The 19,618-nt window shown below is 43.1% G+C and overlaps 1 protein-coding gene across 2 annotated transcripts in view; it reads right to left on the bottom strand.

Annotated features, from left to right (window-relative positions):
- Positions 1-243: 243 nt before the first annotated feature.
- The window catches only part of znrf3 (zinc and ring finger 3), a 65,103-nt gene continuing 45,728 nt past the window's right edge, over positions 244-19,618 (bottom strand). The window contains exons 3-8 of one of the 2 annotated variants that reach the window (XM_005743049.1): positions 10,337-10,411; positions 7,548-7,679; positions 6,614-6,721; positions 5,105-5,272; positions 2,208-2,310; positions 244-2,126 (exon numbers count right to left, since the gene is read on the bottom strand). In XM_005743049.1, coding sequence (XP_005743106.1) covers positions 382-2,126; positions 2,208-2,310; positions 5,105-5,272; positions 6,614-6,721; positions 7,548-7,679; positions 10,337-10,411 — 2,331 coding nt within the window. In that variant the 3' untranslated portion in view covers positions 244-381. Of the gene's footprint in view, positions 2,127-2,207; positions 2,311-5,104; positions 5,273-6,613; positions 6,725-7,547; positions 7,680-10,336; positions 10,412-19,618 lie in introns of both variants that reach the window. The other variant, XM_005743048.1, reaches the window with a different exon arrangement.

Genomic DNA, 19,618 nt, shown 5'->3' on the forward strand with positions numbered 1-19,618 from the left:
TTTTTTTAAAAACTGGGCCCAGATTGCAAACCCTTCATGGCAGCAGGAAGTCTTCAAATAGATGCCAATACCAACCCAATTGAATTTTCAGTTAACAACCTCCATCCATGTGTGTAGTATCATTTGTGGCCACAGGAATGAACTTATACATATACATATACATACATATACATATACATATACATACACATACACATACATATACATATATATACATATATATATGTATATATATGACAGGCCATTTCAGTAGAAATCCACACAATCTAAGATGATAACATTCAGTGCTCAGAGAGCAAGGCTAGAACAAGGCAACTGAGGGTTTCAATGATTGACTGACACGGTACCACATACATTGTCCCATTCTTTCAGGACTCAGGTTCATATGCCCAAACCTCCCTCATATGTTGAAGTACTGCTTCCCAGTACAGTGGGGCTTGCAGAGAGCTGAGGGTGAAACAAAGCCCTGGTCTCCTCCTCTTGAAGGTATGGGTGACCTCTAAACTGTCCTGAGGTGAAGTACCTGTCCGTGGGCTCACGCTGCTCCCCTGTCCGCAACTCCGTCTCCACTGTGACACTGACTGGTAATAAACTGCTCTGGGTCTCTGCCCCTGTACCCGATTCACAATCTGTGTCCTCAGGAATAATGGGTATTCTCTGGTTGAGTTCGTAGCAGCCCTGTCCTGAGCAGGCCTCTGAGTCTGCGTGTGCATACTGCACATTAACAGCGTAGTCCTCAGTATAACGCCCTGCTGTGGCCCTGTGGACCTTCATCTCTTTGTAGAAGCAGCAAGGCAGCCCTTCATAGCTCACCTGCTCAGAGGAAGGGCACAATTGCTCAGAGGCAAAGTAGTTCTTGGAGGTTGACCCCTGGAAGTCCATTTCCCTGTGACAGCGTTCGGAGGCAAGACGCCCTGCTTGGTCCAAGTCCTGCCCTTTGCACTCAACATTGGGCGGAAGCACCTCAAAACAGCAGCTACAGGCTGCGGCCCCGAGCTCCCCCGACTCCTCTTGTGCCCCCTGTCCCCTGTCACCTCCGGCAGCCTCTGAAGCCCCGGCTGAGGTAGTACTATTGTTGCTGTTCTCCCTGGGTTCCAGTGATGAGCGACTGCTATAGTTGGGCTCCAAACTGCAGTTGGAGAGATGGTCCCCCGTGTTATATCCTGAAGCTCCAGCTGGGAGCTGGAGGCAGTCATGTCCCAAGGGTGCAGGGGAAGATGAGTCCTCAGCTGAAACTGTGTTGCAAGCCGTAGCTCCCGCTTCCCCCCCGGAGCCCCGACACGGACTCTTGCTCCGGTAAACGTAAGGATCGTAGTCGCTGCTCAGTGAGCTGCGGAAAGTAGAGCAGCTACCGTAGACCCCCTGGTTGCTGACTTCAGTACAGTCCAACATGGAGTCACTGGAGGAACAATGGCACTGGCCAGAGCTGCTGCTGCTGCTATCACTGCCAGGACAGTCAGCGAGGTAGCCGCTGCACACTGAGCGGTGCCCGTGATAGCAGCTAAGGCCAGAAGTGCTGCCATTATCAGCTATCCTTGAAGAAGACGCAGGTGCCATGTGTACCACCGTGGGGTACAACAGCCCTTGCTGAAAAGCCCTGCTGTGGTGGCTCTTGTGGACCCCTCCTCCACCAAGCTGCCCTGGCACAGCAGATCCTTGGCCACCATCAGGAGGTTGAGGGAAAGTCAGCCCCTGAAAGTAGTAGTGCTGGTACATGGTTTCATACTGCGAAAAACAGGCTGCCCGGGAGAAGTTGCGATTATGGATTTTGGGTCTTTTAAACGTAACATGATGAGGCTGTGAAGGGTAAGCAGGGGGTCCACGGTGCTCTAATCCACAGTGATGAGGGTTGATTGAATGCTCCAGGAGAGTGGGGTGGTAGCTCCGGAGAAAAGCCGACGTCGATTGGGGTGGGTACAGACCTTGGGGATCTGGGTGCTGGTCCACAGTGAGCACCGTGATTGGGTTGCCATGCGGGTCCATGCTGGTTCTAGTTGGGTAAGCTGTCACCTGACCAGCACGGTGCACCCTTCCCGGGTAATGAACTGGCAGGACCACTCGTTGCCTGCCATGAACTGGATTGCCGGGGTCCATGCATGCTGGTCCTGGATTTCCCTTCTTTTGCTCTGTGATGACAAATAAAACAACATTAAGAAACATTTCTAAAAGGGACCCTCAGCATAACCAGAGGTTGAACATCAACTCACCAATGATGTTGTGTCTGCAGTGGGGACAGGTGTGATGTTGGAGCAGCCAGGGGTCGACACATTTCTTATGAAATCTGTGGGCACAAGGGATAACCCGCAGCTCCTGCAGGAGAAAATAAAAAATTCAACAGTTAATCTTCATGCACTGTCAAAGCACAAACAGCAGCAAATACAGCAATGAAATATATCAAACGCATGCTCTTATTTTTAATTACGCTGATATAATCTTTTTAAATCTCATAATACTGTCCGATAAATAATTCATTCTAGAAATATTTTAAAAAACATTCAATATATCTCCTTTATGTCAGTGGTTAAAAAAAAAATCAAATGATTAATGTAAAAAATAAATAAATAAATAAATAAAATTAAAAAAATCAAACACACAAACAAGTCATTTAGTTTTTGGGGTTTTTTCTTAAACCCAGTTAAGACATTTTCAACATTTTCAAGCCAATTAATTTCTTACCAATAAGTCATTCATATGTATATTGCATTAAAGGAGTCCTAATATCTTGATGCATGCTCATGTTCGTACTTTCCAACGGAGAAATGTTTTCGGTCTCCACAAAGAAAGAAAGTCACATGGAACAGTGACGAAACGTTTCTCCGACAGAAAACATCCTGATGAGCAGAATCAGCTTTCAGGGGTTTCAAGCTCCATATGTCCATCCTTGGTTACTAAAAGAGTGACTGCAGTATAAAAAGATTTCCTCATTTTATCTTATACTCGGCTGTGATGCAGGAAACAAGCCATTTATTTCCATTTACCCACCCTTTAAGCCAGCGTTCCCCTGATTCCTTTAATACAGCTATCATCTAATTGGCTGCTGCTTGCAAACAAAAGATTTGAACGGCAGGTGGGTGGGGGCGTTGTATTTATAGCTCTGTCCCTAAGATGACCATATTAGCGATAAACCCATCCTCTCTAACATTATAAAGAGCCTAGAGACAACTCGCACATACTCTGATAACATTATTTGAAACTTCCCATGTATCCAACAGGTCTCCTTTAAAAACACATTTTATATGTATTATTTCATAGTTGCACTTGTATTATATATGCAGAAAAGTTTAAGAAAGTGTGAATTAATGTGAACTTAAGAGAAGCCTGGTGTCCAGAAGGTGGCAGCAAAGCTACACTGAACGGTTATCGGTTGGTCGTGAGTCTAATTGACTTTTTAACACTAACTTGACATCATGGGACAAACACAATACTTAACTAGACTCACACCACAGTAAAATGCAACTTTAATGCTCAATGAAGCCACGTTTTCAAACAAAGCAGGCTTTTACTCATACACCATTAAATATGATAATTTTCCATTCGAAGAATTCCAAAGTATTAAGCCAGGAGCACTGGTTTTCCAGCGACAACTCTTTCACTGCCACAAATACTTTACTGTGTGGCTTAATATGACTCATCTTTAGGCTCTTTTGTTGCTTGGTTCACTGCTCAAAAACAGCTTTGATGCCATTCAGTCTTTTATATCGCCACTTCCTCTGTGCAATCCTGGCGCCATGCTTTGTTCTGTTTTCTTCTCCTCCTTACCGAAGACACACATAACCACAAACTCTCGCGCGCACACACACACACACACACACACACCACTATGTCCCCTCTGGGCACTGGGGTTTGTCCCCCCCATCATCGTTGAACGAGGATGAGCAATGCTCTTACTGTAAATCTACAAAGATTAGGATACATAATTTGACAATGACTCCTTGAAGGATTAAAGAAGGCCACAATGCGAAAACAGGAAGCCTAATCACAATCCAGTGCACTCTGGGTACCCTTATCTCTCCAGGTGCTCTGAAAGACTGAGCTAAACATCTAAAAAGGTAGCGGAAAGCGTGTCACTAAAGATCGCAGGACTGTGGTCCCCGAGCACATCAGGGGGACTTCCATTCCATTGTCCATAAAAACTGCATTATGTTTCATGTCAACAGAATATGCAATGAAAAGAAAACAAACGAGGCGGGTGGATGACCGCTTTAGCACGACCAGAGTTAAGCATTCTGACTCCCATATGGTTCACTTATGCCTGCGTGAACCTTGAAGCGTTTAAAAGCATCCATCTCAATGCAGATGTTTTACATTAGTCCTGCGTTTGTGTTGAACTTTTCGGTGTTTTGCAAAGTGTCACTCAAACTGTTAGTCTGGACTGCATTATTATGCATTTTGCTTTAACAGTTTGAAATATTCTCATTTAAAAAAAATCTGATTTAAAGAAACAAAACGTGTCGGCAGTTATCAAATAAAAGTGCTTTGCTTTGTTACAAGCAGACAACATTCAGCACAGTCTTTCCTAATCCAGCTTTGCTTTATTTTCTTCCCTTTCTTTCATGGTCATCTTTTTATTTGTGCAGATTTATAACATTTTGCTCAGTTTTATTATCAATTTCTCAGTTTTAAAAGAAATTGGGGCGACCGTGGCACTGGGGGTTGGGAAGCGCATGTGTAACCGGAAGGTCGCCGGGTTCGATCCCCGGGCTCTCTGTCCTGGTCGTTGTGTCCTTGGGCAAGACACTTTACCCTACTGCCTACTGGTGTTGAGAGGGGCCAGAGGGGCCGATGGCGCGATATGGCAGCCTTGCTTCTGTCAGTCTGCCCCAGGGCAGCTGTGGCTACAACCGTAACTTGCCTCCACCGAGAGTGAATGAATAGTGGCATTGTAAAGCGCTTTGGGTGCCTTGAAAAGCGCTATATAAATCCAATCCATTATTATTATTAAACAGTGCTACACGCAAAGAAAGTTTGATTGATTGATAATATGGTCTGTCACGAAGGCGGCCTAAAAAAAAAAAAAACAACCTATGTAAAGCTTCAGAGAAGTGAAATAACTCCTTCATTCCTTCCAGATTTCAGGGTACCCCAGGTAAAAAACTCTTCTTACCTCACCATCGATGTACTTCTCCAGACAAATGGCACAGTCAGAGGTGGAGCTGCTGCTCAGCGAATCAGAGGCTCCGCAGCTGCTCTCGCGCTGTCCCTTGCCTTTGGCCTTGAACTTTCTTGTCTCCATCTTTTCCAGAGCCTGGATGGCCATTCTGTTCATCGAGCTCTGTGGAGAGGAGGAGGGTGTGGCACAGTGTCAGAGGGGGTAGCAGCACATTTGAGACCAACATCTGACTTTTGCACGACCTTTCGAAGCAAAGTTGACATAAAAGCTGAGATGAGCGATTTCAAAAGAAATTCCATTAAAGTGTCTACACATTACTGTTGGCAAGTGTGCGTTTTGGGGGGCTGACATCATGATTTAACACTTCTCCCTCTGACACAGTGCATCATTTTGCAATATTTCACTGATGCATGAGCATCTTTCTGGTTTTAATTCCCTGTCCTCGTTTCATCTTTTAATTTGCTTTGCATCACCTTAAAATTGTTACTTATTAGGAAATGTTGACTGATAAGTCGGCACGTACAGAACTGCCTACTAGGATTAAACTAAATGACTCGTGTGGAGCAGACATTGTGATTTATAGTACTGGGTGCCTAAACTGATGGTGCATCACTTGTTTACAAGACACGGTTATTTATGCTCTGGCTTAACTAAATCACGTCTCCACAGGGTATTATCCCAGGTCACAACCCACACCCTGATTAGCAAGAGAGCAATGAATTTGGGATGAAAGGAATTCCCATCACAGGGTTAACAAACAGAAAACACGAGGACTTTAAAAGTTCAGGATTTTCCGTCTGTTAATTAACTCGAGTCGCGCGAGGACGATCCCTTGAGGAATCCTTCATTAAAACCAAAAAAGTAACGTAATGGATTTACAGTTACTGTTTAAGCAATATTTACACCACAAGCAGTTCATTAATTCTTCACATTTTGAGAAGGAAATGGTTGTTACGTGTGATAAATCCGCCCTCGGTGTGAGGCGAGTTCACTTAATTAACCACCAAACGAAGTCACGACCACGTCATCTGCTGCTGCGACACACACCCCCTTACATAGCCACACATACACACGCACATAAAAAGAAGGAAAGTGTGCACAGGCTGCGAACGCAGACACAAATGTCTGCTGGCAGGATTACACCTGTCTCGACGAATGCCGCGACAGGTTTTACGCGCCGTCATGACATCTCTGTACGCTTGGCTCCTCCAGCCAGCCTCGCATCAGCATTAACTGAATGCTAATCCTGATTCATGCACCCGACGTAAGCCTCCACCGAGAGCTTTTTGTCGGCACAGAAGGGGAATCAATCAGCGGCAGAGCTACTGTCGCCTGACGCAACGCCTCCAACTCCCACCAAAGTCGTGCTGACTGGAAAAACAAGGCACGGCGTTGTATATCTGGGTGTGTTTCCAGCACGACGCTGGCATACGTTTGGTTGTGACACACACAGACTGGCATATTATGAAACAGTTTCTCAAGTTATTTGAGCTCCTCACTAACCTGGCTTCTTCTCTGCTTCAGTTTGATCTTGATGAGCAAAATGAGGCAAACCAACGACACCACCACGAAGAAGGCCAGAAAGATGCCCATGTCAAAATACTCTGTGGGCTGCTGTGGGAAAAGGAAAGCAACAGAAACACATGCGTCTCGTTAAAAGGGTTATTTCATCGTATAAAGACTTGCATTTAAAAGAAAGAAAATTCCATTTACTGGCATTTCGACATATTTGATTATAGTTTTTGTTACTTGCTCAGCAGACCAGAACACGCAAAGCTGTGACTCATTCGCCGCTCAATGCAAATAATATAAAATGCGACCTTCATAATTCAGTGGCGTGTTAAAGAACAGATACGTGGATGATTATACATGCCGGCCAGTTCACTTTGCCGTGTGCATCACTGTCTTCTCACTCTGTCAGTAATTTGCACAGGTTCGAGCTACAACTACACAGTTGAGACCATTCTGCAGACTAGAGCTTAAACGAGTCAGTAGCAATAATAATACGTTGTGTTTTTTTTACTACACTGCTACACTACTGCTCCCTGAAAAGTCTCTCTCATCACCAATCCTTTCTCTTGAGGTTTCATTATGTCAAGTTATTTGACCTCAAAGTGTGCAGGTCTCTTATCAAATATTCCAAGCAAACAAACAGCTCTTTGAACGGCTGATATTAATCTCTCAAAGTGCTGCGAAAAAGTCTTTGGCCTCGGGGCAGCAAAGAGCAGAGAAGAAAGGAAAAGGGGTCAGATTTCACAGCTGGAATTTTCGTTTGTCTTCACATCCAAAGCTTCTCTGCGCTGTTTTGCCGCGTGGGCCTCACAAACATGTTCACCTCATCCCCAAGTTCCTCACATGCACCTGAGATTTGTCCCACACACATGCACTCCATCTAAACTGAGCGATTTTGAGGTTTTTTTTGTGAGTAAGCACTTACCCTCGGTGGTCTGTGTTGTATCCGAGCACGGGCCACTTTCTGCTTGTTGACGATGTTCATCAGTTTGACGGCGTCGTTGCCCTTCACGTAAACCACCGGCCTCTTCAAGGGATCCTCAGCAACCTGGTTGAGCTGAAGAGGAGACCGAGAAAGAAGACACGTGAGACACAGGCCTCTTGTTTTCTAACTAAATTAGACCGGTTTTGTAATTTTGACATGAAAGCTGTCGTGTTCAAAAGGGACCTGTTATGCACGGCCAAGGTTTTAAATAATGCGGTCTGTCTATGTAGAACTCCACATTTACAGGTTTTTTTGTGGCCCTGTATGAGCACAGATGCCCCAGCCACCTTCTTCTTGCAACGTGCAGCCAATCAGAACAAAGCTGGTTAAAGGAAGGGATAAAGTAACTAATATAGTTTGTTTCCAATAACATATCTACTGAGAGGGTGGCACCAAAGCACTATGTCACACACAATGATAACTTCAATGTCCGACCTCGTGTGAAGACAATGAGAGAAACTCACATTAGCTGAACGTTACTGTTTAAGGCTTTCTTATATGTAGGTTATTTTTAGATGATCAAAAAAAAAATCATCTTTCTTTTTTTTTTTCCCCCCATAAAACATGGACGTAGCTTTCCAGTGTTGTTCGTGGCGACAGCTATGGTTCCAATCAGAGCTCTGGTCCTAAAGAAGTGTGGGTGAACCTCTTTCTGTACTGACCCTGTAAACACTTTACTGTTGAGCTTATGCACTCGGTCACTAGTTTTCAGTCTATTTTGTAAATCTCGGTTATTCTGTTTCATAATGGAGGATTATCTGTGGTATTAGTCAATCGCAAGTTAACCGATAAGTTTGTGCTTTCACAGTCAGAACTACCCTTCCTCCTTAATTAGTGGAAATAGCGGATCCCTCGTCTCCAGGGGACGCCACAGTGGGTCGCTCCGCATGTTTTGATTCAGGCAAAGTCTTAAGCCAGATCCCCTTCCTGTCGCAAACCCCAGGGGAGATGTGTGTGTCTGTCTGGAATCAAAGCAGACCACTGCAATATGGAGGTACGGACAGGTTGAACCTTTGTTTTTTTTTTAGCTCCATTATAGTTTTAATTTCAAGCTGTTTTTATATATGTAAAAACAGTTCATGGAAAGGGTTGCTTGAGCTGAGGTTTGGTCTGTGGATATTAAACCTTGAGCTCAAATGCATTTGTGTCAAATATGCAAAATGAGGCCTTTTTAATTATGCCCAGGACTGATTGCTCTTTTTTATTCAACTCCAACAATTTTAAACCACTCTCTGGTGGATTGTTCTAGACCAATTAACATATGTAGTGTGAGACAAAGAGGATATGAGGCAAAGAGAAACCGGTGACCTTTGTGAATGTAAAAAGTTTTAAACTTTTCCCAGCTGGGAAAAATGACCTATAGGCCCGAGACATGGAAACTGCGGCCACGTTTGCCAGAGGGAGTAGGAGGAAATAGTCAGTGAATAGTATGTTCTGGCTTTTGAGTCAGTTGGCATACTCCTTTACTCCTCCTCGCCCTCTCTGTTCTTCCCGCTCGTCTGCTGGTTGGAATCTGTAATTTGAAAAGCCCAAGGGAAATACCGAAGATATATTCACATTGCTATTTCTTCTGCTGTCGTCATGTTCCCCAGTGAATTACTGTATGTTCTGGTTTAAAAGTATAGATGCTGAAACTTTTGATCTCCCGCTTGATTCTGGTGAGCTGCTCTTACTCTGAGAAACGATTCCACTGCAACTCGAGTTTCCCCTTTAACAAGTAATGCCCCAATAAAAACTAGCTAAAAATAAAAATACAGTACACAAGCACAAAGTTAACCATAAACTTAACTTTTCCCAAAACAAAACTCCAAGTGGCACTTGGCCCCACATTACAGTATAAACAGAGGAAAAAGGAGGTCAAGTACATTAAGTTTAAAAAGCTTCTCCTAATTTTGGCCCCAGGACCTTAATTCTCTTTAAGCTCCTCCTCCCTGCCCCTCGGCCTTGTGACTCCTGTCTCTGCTGATCGGGCTGCTCTGACTGGAAAAGCCTCTCGGGGGAATTTAACACAGCCGCCTAGCGCTGCCTTTCATGTGGTCTGCGCGCAATCCCTTTTATCTCTCAGCTACGCGCTTTATGATCCGGCAGCAGAGAAGAAGAGGCGAGGAGAGAGGGAAAAAAAACCCCTGCAAGTCCAGGCCTGGTGTGGCAGGGATGAATACCACAGGAGAATTCTTGCGACAAAGGCGTTCAAGAGGAGCAACTCGAGTATTATACCTCTTAACGGCAGAGACACGGGAGTCAGGAATACTGTCTCGATTTGTGTGACAAGAGATATGCTTTCTTACTTTAGCCTGTGCTCCCCTAAACTTGCACTCAAAGAACGCTCTCAGGAGGTGAGGTAAAGTATGCTACCTGTGCAATTGTGAGCTCAACAGAGTTTGGTCATGGTCTAGTGAAAGCTGAACCTGGATATCAATTTTCAGTCCTCACAGAGTGTAGTGCACTCCTCCAAACACAAGTTGGGAGAGTTGAAAGGCCCGGAATGGCTGAATGCGCGAGGCTGATCCGCGTGCTTTTGAACAGAACTAAAGATAGAAAGATCATTGTTTGTACACACACACACACACACACACTCATACACTGCCAGCCAGAAGGGCAGGGCAAGCTGCTAAGCTTCATTCAGAAATGAAAAGCGGAGAGTCTTTCACGGAGAGACCGAGACAGATTAGACTGTTTCAGTGCTGTTGAGAGCGTGAATGCCGGAGTAATTCTCTGTGTGTACAAACCTGGTCGATGGCATCCGGATTCTCAGATACATCAAAGATGACGGCTGTGGCTCCCCGCTGCACCGCTCTCTTTGCCTGCCAACACAGAACAAAGTAATCATTAGATATATTGGGGGGAAAAAAGCTGGGGAATGCATAATCATACCGATAAAGACACTCAACTCCCAAGGTTGGATTTCACATTTTACTCAAGGCCACTAGAGGGAGTTCTCTGCCCGAGTGTAACCTTCACACACATTATCTGAAGTGAGAAAACGAGAAGGAAAAATTAAACCGAACAGATGAGACGTAAACAAGCCGGGGACAACATTTGCTTGGATGCACATGTGGCTTTCTCCACCATGATGTCATTCCACGTATATCTGCGCCATATTAAGTTAATAATACGACAGAGACTTAAACACTTCCGTAAGGAACTAACGCATGCACAGCTCCATGTGATGCAACTCTGCTGTGCAGGTTTAGAAAAGTTAAATAAAGTTATCATGGATTTCCTGCTGTTAAAACTGTGAGCTCCTTTCATCTGAGAGTGGGGAAAGTCATAACAGAGGCCTTTTGAAGAGTTCTGCTAAAGGCAAAAGATAAAGGAAATGCTTGGATCTGCAGAACCCTGAGTATCTCCTTGCAGAATCCAAATTGGCTTCCCCTCGTCAGGGATAAAAAAAAAAAATAAAAAAAAAAGTTCCTTTATCTTAACTCCTGCCTTCCCCTACAACCCGTTCTCACCCCGCCTGATTCACGGTGCCCTATTTAGACAGCGTTTTGATGTCTACACTACATGATCTAAAAGAGCGCGGCTGGATCATATCCTGGTATTATCAAGTGCCCTTGGGCTCTTGCCAGCGTTCTTCATAACTGGAGGGAACAGGGACGGGGGGTGAAGATCAAAGTGACAATGTACAGTGCTGTGACTCCGCTGCCGACTGGCTGCAGAGTGTCACCGCTCCACTCTGCAGGCACGGAGGACGGACACGGAGTGGGGACAGGGAGCGGTGGTATGTGCGGGGGAGGCACAATTGCTCTTTTCCCAACATATCATGTTGATTTCTGAGGTAACAACATTCAACAATGGGATGTTGAGCAACTTTCAACATCATTTGTCAAAAGGGCAGCCATGTAGTTCAGTAGAAAGACCACCGTGGGTCTCAAAAAGGCCCTCAGCGCTCCTCAAATCAAAGGCTTGTAAAGCCCTCGGTGCGCTATTCAAGTTTTATTTGTCTAATTGGTAGCTATATGGCACATCATGTCACAAAGGCTTCAACTGACAATAATTGCTGACTAATTTATCAATTACTTGTCATGAGTGAGTCTATAGGATGGCAGAGAATTGTAAAAACAGGCCACTAAAGGTCCTGTGTAAAAATGAGGAGTGAAGAAAAGTAAAAAGGCTTTTAAATTCAAAATAATCCATTATTTAATATCATTTTTGTGACTTTACCCTAGATTAGCTTTTCTACAGGATGCTTGCGTGACAAGTTTCCTGTGTTTCCTGAGTCTGTAGGAAGGTGGTAATGATTAACATAGCTGTCCAAGAACAAGCAGGTGAAGTTAAAGCAAGTTTGAAATAAACTTTTTCCAACTTAACTGGCAGCTTTTAATTCCTTTACACAGTCCACTGTTACTATTTGCATTCACAGCAAATAATGAAACTGTATAGAATAGTTAGATTTTCAGTACATGGGCTTATTTTACAGCACAGGGGAAGAAAAACAAAAGGAACAAAAGTCCTCTGATGGGGGGGCTTGACTCTGAGTGACTCTGAGTGAACATCAGCTTCAGGAAAATGTAAACATATCATGTCTCTGAATTTCAAGCTGTCTTAATTAGATTTCCCCTTGGCTTAATCCATAGACAAGATGTTTATGAATCTGGCTTTCATAGCTCATTAAAGACTAATTAACTAAACAAACTGAATCAATCATTCCCAGCAGTGAAGGAAAGCCCCATGAAAAACAACAGCGCTTCCAACTTTCTCTTTCGTTCTGCTTCCTTTACATAAACTAGCATTGCTCTTTTCTTTCTCCGTTTTTCTTTAACTTTTGTACTTGGAAAGTTCAAAAGCGAGCGGTGTGGAATCGGCTTTTCCCTCTCACCCAGTTTTCTCTCAGCTCCACGCTGCCAGGCTCCAGCCCCCATTTAATTCAGCACAAGTCTGCTCCTTTGATGTTAGCTCTCCCAGTTAATAATTAATAGCTCTTGGTAAGACGCTTTGAGAAGAAAGAGATCTCCCTCCTGAAGAATCTCCACTCGGGCAGGCCCGCGCTGCAGTGCAGGGACTTGCCTGATGACAACAAAAATGCACCCACAGGCAAACTGGCTTGCTTAAAAAAAACACCATAAAAAATCTTCGGACACCAAAAGATGGATTAATACGGTTAAAAAATTTGCTCAGAACTAAAATACGGTTTATTTCAGTGAGTCAAACTGGGTTTAACGAGACATTGTGCAAGAAATCTGAGACAGCACCAAGTCGTCTGTGGTAAACCTTTCAAAAAAAGATGAATTGCACACTAGAAAAGTGGGCTTTCATTGAGATTCAACAGGGATTTCAAAGAGGTCTGGTCATTAAGCTTATCGGGAAGGAAGTCACGATGGCGTTTTGATCTTCTCATTCGTACTTAAAGACGAGATCAAGACCGACCGATGCTGTCAGCTATTTCAGCGATGAATGTTGCAATAAGACAGAAAGTTGCCTGACAAGTAACAGTTTACAATATTTGGGTTTTATAAAAACTAATATAACATTAAAGGTGAATTCTTCAAGAAAAAAGGAGATGGGAATTTTGGTGGTATATTTACCACCATGTACTGGTACATTGTCCACATATTACATATGTGGACAATGATAAAATGTAGTGATGTAATTATGGAACTATTTCTTTAGTGTAGTGTAATTTCATAAAATACAACAAACTGTTATTTAAGTTACTCCCAAGCACCCCGGTTTGTGATAATGAGTGAATAACAATGTCATCTATAATAAAAAATACAATAAACACTAAGAAGATCATTTTACTGCAGAAGTACTTTTACTTTTGACACCTTTGAAGTGAAGTATATTTAAACAGAGCTTCTTTCACCAGTGGAGATTCACTGATCAAGAACTTGAAACACTATAAAGTGTTCAGATAATATTAGATTACCATGATTCCCCATCTTTTGTACTTTTTTACTCAACCAACGGTAGTTTGTAAGATTTGATCTTTATCCATGAATCAAAAAGTAAACATATCAGGACAAAACCCCTGCGAGGCAAACAGAGGTGGTCAAAAACAAGGCAAACCGAAAACTGTCTCACTGTGAAATCCTGCAAAAAGTTAATATTTTTCTCAAAGCTGAGACGTGATCTCTCTCCCTCTCTTGATCAGTCATCCATGCTCAAAAGTCAGCTGAACTCTCAACCCGAACTGCCTGCCAAAATGGTGGTTGGGGGGGGGTTTACAGGTACTTCACAATAATGCTGGCTAAACAAACTTCCCGCTGGCTCGGAGACATTAGAATTAGGGTACAATCGTCCCCGAGTGAACAAAAACCGCAGCAGAAAGCACTGAGGACTCAGTCTAGACGCAGAGGAAAATGAAAGCTATGTTTAGCATCCCTAAGTAAACCTGCCAGCTTGTAAGATCTGAGGGAGCGAAATTTTCACTCGTCTGGAAAGAGTCTCTTCTCAGTGTAGAACTCACTCCGTCATTCACACGGACCGAGGGTTGGCATATTAACTCTGTGTCACACACAGAGCCATCCGTGTGCGTTTATAAATGCATGTTTAACAGAAAAACACAGGCTCACGTGCAAACCGAACTACACCTGGATACACCTGCAATATCTGTCTCACGCTCCAGCTCTTCTATCCCACTGCTACCTTTCTTCTCTGCTTCCCTTGTTTTTTTTCCTTCTTCCTCCTTCTGCTCATGCTTTCCTTTCCTGCTCCCTCTCTCTCGCTCTCTCTCTCTCTCCGCACTGCTATAATTAAGGCAATTAAGTCTTCAGAAGACTCTCCACTGCTATTATGCTGTAATTTCATGTTGCCTCCTGGCTTTACCGTTTATTAAAAGATAAAGGCATACTTTTCTCCCGTGGATTTTCTCATATGTGGTCACCCCCTCTTTTTTTTCATGTCCTTTTCTCACTCCCTTTCAGGGAAGGCATGTGTGCCAAGACATTATTTACATTCAGCTAAAATAAAATCAGAGTTTTCAATGTGGCTATGCTTCATCTGATTGGACGCCTTTGCAGCTGAGAGAAAGAAAAGCATTTCTGAAACGTCTCTCCTTTGTTCTCCGTGGATGCTGAACTTCAGCAGACAAAACCTGGCTGTATTATCGTGACATTTTCAAAACAGCAGGATTTGGAGCACTTACTCACCTTACTAATCCTTCTTCATCTCCCACCGTTTGATGTGAGCACTTCACCGACAAACCGTTGCTCTGTCGTAACATGTTTTTCTATTTACAGATACTCGACATAACTGTTTTGGCCTGTGTGTCATTTAATCAGCAGGTTTAGCGATCCTGCCGGATCTGCTTACTGTTGTGTCACGACCACTGTAATATTAAGACCGCGCTATTGTGAAATCATTTACAAGGACACAATGTCACTCAGAAAACCTTGATGTGCTAAAAACACCTGACTAGTGTTGAGTCTAGGGCTGCACGATTTTGCGTAAAATGAGAATCACGATTTTTTTGGCTTAGAATTGAGATCGCGATTCTCTCGCGATTTTCTTTTCCAGTATAAATATTTATTGCACTTATTAACTGCACATCAACTTCGTAACAGTTGAGACTGAACATAAAAACAATAAATAAACATAAAAACAACAAATGTCTCACATTATGTCGTTGCCGCAAAATGTTGTACTGCTTGAAATTCCGTCTCCGCCGTTGCTCGACGCTGCGTGTATAGAGCAGGTAGTGCAACGATAGAAAAATAGTTGCGGGACGGCACTGTGTAGCGTTTGTCTAGGGTGTTGATCATTTTCCTAAATCCCTCGTTTTGCACAGTGTTGATGGGAGCCATATCTTTGTTCAGGTGATAAGTGATAGCCTCCGTAATTTCTTTGTGCCTGCGGGAGTTCGACGTGTATAGGGAAGCGCTGTATAAGGTTCCCGTTATTGATGTTTGGGTGGTTGACCGGGACGGATTTTCTCCTGTCACTTTCTCGTCGTCCCTGACGTGTTCTCCGTTGTTTTTCCCCCTGCTAATTTTAGCAGCCAGCTTCTGTACCACGTGGTATAAGGTTCCGCCCTTGTCATTTGTTGAGCAGGAAGAGTGAGCGCTTGTTTTCATGCAGATTACGTCCCGGATCAAAATGCGGTACAATCGTCGTCGTCTTTTTTCTCTCTTTTTAAAAAAAATCGTTGTCATTTGGAAATGAGATCGCACATAAGTATGAATTGAGATCGCGATTTTCTAACGATTAATCGTGCAGCCCTAGTTGAGTCACTGTTCAGTTTCTGATTCCATCCTCACAAACTTTTGAACTCGCCCATTCGCTCCCTTTTTTTTTTTTTAATATTAATGCTTTCTCGCAGCTGCAGCGTGTTACAACAGTCCTAAGGGCAGTCTAAGGCACCATTTCAAATATTTACGGAGCACATAAAAATCCACTTGTGTGTCACACCGATGGGGGATGGGGGCCGGCAGGCCTCCAAGTTCCTCTCCATTCAACCACTTTCATATAAACTGACAGTTCACCCAAAGTAAACACACAGGGGAAAGAATCACTTAAAGCACTCAGTGAGCTCAGTGACTGCCATTAATATCCAACATGCAGATAAGAGGTGAAGTAAGGAAGTGGATGCTGACCTGGTCACCATGTGCTGAGGAGTAAGGACGCTGAATAAAAGAATGGTTTAAGCCCTAAAATTTGTTTAAGACGACAGGCAACTTTAATAATCTGCTGGCATAATGTCAATGTTACTTCATCAGGGTCTGTGCGAGTGTGCCACATGGTGCTACAGGGTTATAGCACATTTCCCACACCCACTTCTAGATTGGGTGATCCATCACGATAATCATGTCAACTCAGAAAGAAGCACGAGAGGCATCGTGTACATGCCTACCTGTTAATGCCGCAGCGGCATTGAAAGTGATAAGTAAATGTTATTAGGTCTGACCTGGTGAGACTCCCCGGGAAGCTCATTCCCAAATGAAAACATGTTCACATGGCGTCCGATCAATGGAGCGCAGGTCTGCCATAAATCATGGTTTCATTTGAGCTGCTGGGGTAAGGGTTCACTGTTCATAGGAATCACACTTTTATCTGATGTTTACAAGTTAGGCCTTTACTGCTTTTTTCTCCCAGCTTTGCCAATCTCTAGAAAAATATCTGGGTGGCATATATTTGCTTGTCTTTGCCAGATTAATGACTATTAGCCATTTGTTGGTTTAAGATAGCTCACAGGCTTGGCTATCAGAGGTTTTCTATCATTTTGTAATAAACATGAAAGAAACAGTTTTGTCCCTCAAACAATAAGACTTACAACCTGCTGAGTAAGAAACATTCAAATAAAATGTGTGGTCCAACCCTTAAACCTGCTGTGAAGCAGGATGTGTGCAAGTATATCATTTGTGTGTTTAATTTAATTATATTGATCCTGATTTGAATCATTTCATGGTAAGGTTGCTTGAATTAGACCAAATTTAACACATTTTGTTTTTATGACTCAGTATTTATGAATAGTTGTGAGATTTGTCCAGGATGACAGATTGAGAGAGATGTAGAAATCTGGAGCAGATATAATGAACTCACTATCAGACAAACTTCAGGTACACTGACCCTTGACCCCATCTCTGTGCTGCACATATAATTGACTAGGACGCATGCACACACACACAGCATGAAATGACTATCTTTGTCACTGTGACACTGTAATCAGTTCCCCTAAGTCCAGCCAAAGGACTTTCTTTGCACTGAAGCCCCAGAGCTGAAAAATTGTAAAAAGTGAAGCAGAAAAAGCAGACATTTCCAGGTTTCCATAGGAGGCAAAGAGCTTTCACCTATAGTCACTACTCTGAGGTTTATGGTGGACAAAGACTACACATCATCTGTCATTTCTGACAAAATCAGCCGTGTTCATTATCTCTCTTGATATTGCTGGACTAAAGAAAAAAAAACAGATTTTTTTGGGGGCGGTCCATTGGGATTTGTCCCTCCATGGCTGATGTGTGGGACACCAGTGTCCCCTCTCCATTTCTGGATCTGCCTCAGCGCACAATATTGGGTGGCCATTCACCCATTATTGCATAACCAGCATTATACAAGTGAACTGTGCTATCAAAATATGTGTGTGTGTGCATGGGTGTGTGAGGGGGCACCTCTGAGGAGGCCTGCCAGTGGAACTTGGCAAGGAGCCGACCCCATTAAAGAGTTGAGACAGACAGAGAGAGAGAGAGAGAGAGAGGGAGGTGTAGTTGGGAGTGCTCCCTGTCCCTCATAATAAGACTCATGCATAGTCGTGCTCATGCACACTTATCTACAATACCAAGTCCTGACTTATCTAAACTAAACTCATAAAGCTCTGACAGAATCCAAAATGAAAAGTAATGCCATAAAAAAAAGCTATCAGTTCTCAATGCTGGCAAACAGTTGTGGGTGTTTGCTTTAGTCTCTGTTCAAAATGTGACCTTAAAAACACAAAGTACCAGCCATTAAACGCCGGATCAATTTTCTCTTCTTTATTTGTTGATTCGATTCTGCCTGGCTGAACTCACATTTTCCCCACATGTAGACATGATTTTATTCAGAAACATTTAAAAGAGAGATGCATGTAAGAAGTTTGCATTTTTGTCCATCAGTAATATAAATATGAGCGCTGCTGCTGCCATCATGGATTGCAAAGTCAGAGTTGGTGGACTTTCCAAGTGGGAAATCCAACATGAGGGGGCATTCCAGCTGAAAATTCCAACCTGGAAGTTGAAATTTCAAACTTCCCACTTCAAATGGAATGCACCTTTACCTACTATTCCCAGCAGCTCTGCAGTCTGTAAAAAGCAGCATGTAATCAAAACCCATATACTAAGTATCATGTTTGCTGTGAAAATCTTTAAGCTGCATGTCACTTTATAGGAAGGAATTATAAACTTCACTTCCTAGAAGAAAAAAAAATAACAAAGAAGATTACAACTAACCCATGTTTTTTAGTTTTGATGTCTTTTTCTCCAGTGAATTTGAGACACTATTAGCCCTTTTCCACTAGTACCTGCACGGCTCCACTCAGTTTTGCTTGTTTTCCATTACAATCGAGGACCACCTAATGGGATCTGTATAGCAATGCTATAAAGTACCGTGGCGTCATTTGTACGTGGGATGAACACCACAACAATGGAGGACATCGAGGCGATGGTATAACTCCTGCTTGTCAAACTCGGACGACATTGTTGTTTTTAGTGTAGCCTTTCCCCTCGTCGCCTGGTTTCAAAAAAATGGCGGTTTTGATTTTCGTGAAGGACTCATGATTCATCGAGTGACACCACCGACAAGCCAATCTGTGGCATGTGTCTGTTAACAACACATTTTTGGATCCCCACAGATTTCTTGGAATCTCGGCCGAGAAGGCCGTAACGTTTAAACATTGGCTTCAAATGTTACCATTTTTAAATGAATTTTATTCAGTGCAACAGTCAACAGTATGTTCACCTATCAGTGGCGTCATATTCTCTTTAAGCCCTCTCCCGTGGCTATAATTTCCAGGAAACACCGTAAACACCAGATGAGAATGTGCGCTTGAATGTTATAACATTGCCGTTTTTAGCGCAATTGTTTTGAACACGGATAGCAGATTGAATTAACCAAGACAAAACAAAACAAAAAAAACAACAAAAAAAAAAACATGTTTTCACATAAAACCTCGATCAGAATTGTGTAAAAAAGACAATGAAATCTCATTATCTTGTCATCATGTGGGGAAAAACAAAGATTACTTAGGACACACTGTGGTTTTTACAAAATGAGAGACTTTCATGAAGCATCGAGTTGAATATGGCCCTCGTTTTATGCTTGCTTTTCTTTTTAATTACATTTATTTTGGCGGGAAATTTGAGCAATGGTTCGGTTTTCTTATGTGCGTCCCGAAGGCACAATAAACAACAAATGATGGATGAAGTGCAATCACTGAACTCGAACTTTTCGCAGAATACGTCGCATTTTTATCTCTCTCTGTATATAAAAATACACGAGCTCGTCTTTGCCTGTTTTGCACCACAGACAGCGTTTCCCATCTCTCCCTGTGGTTTGATGTCCTGTGGTGTCACACACACACACACACACACACACACACA

This window comes from Pundamilia nyererei, unplaced genomic scaffold, assembly GCF_000239375.1.
Source record: "Pundamilia nyererei isolate P.nyererei 1_Seehausen unplaced genomic scaffold, PunNye1.0 scaffold00127, whole genome shotgun sequence".
NCBI lineage: Eukaryota > Metazoa > Chordata > Actinopteri > Cichliformes > Cichlidae > Pundamilia > Pundamilia nyererei.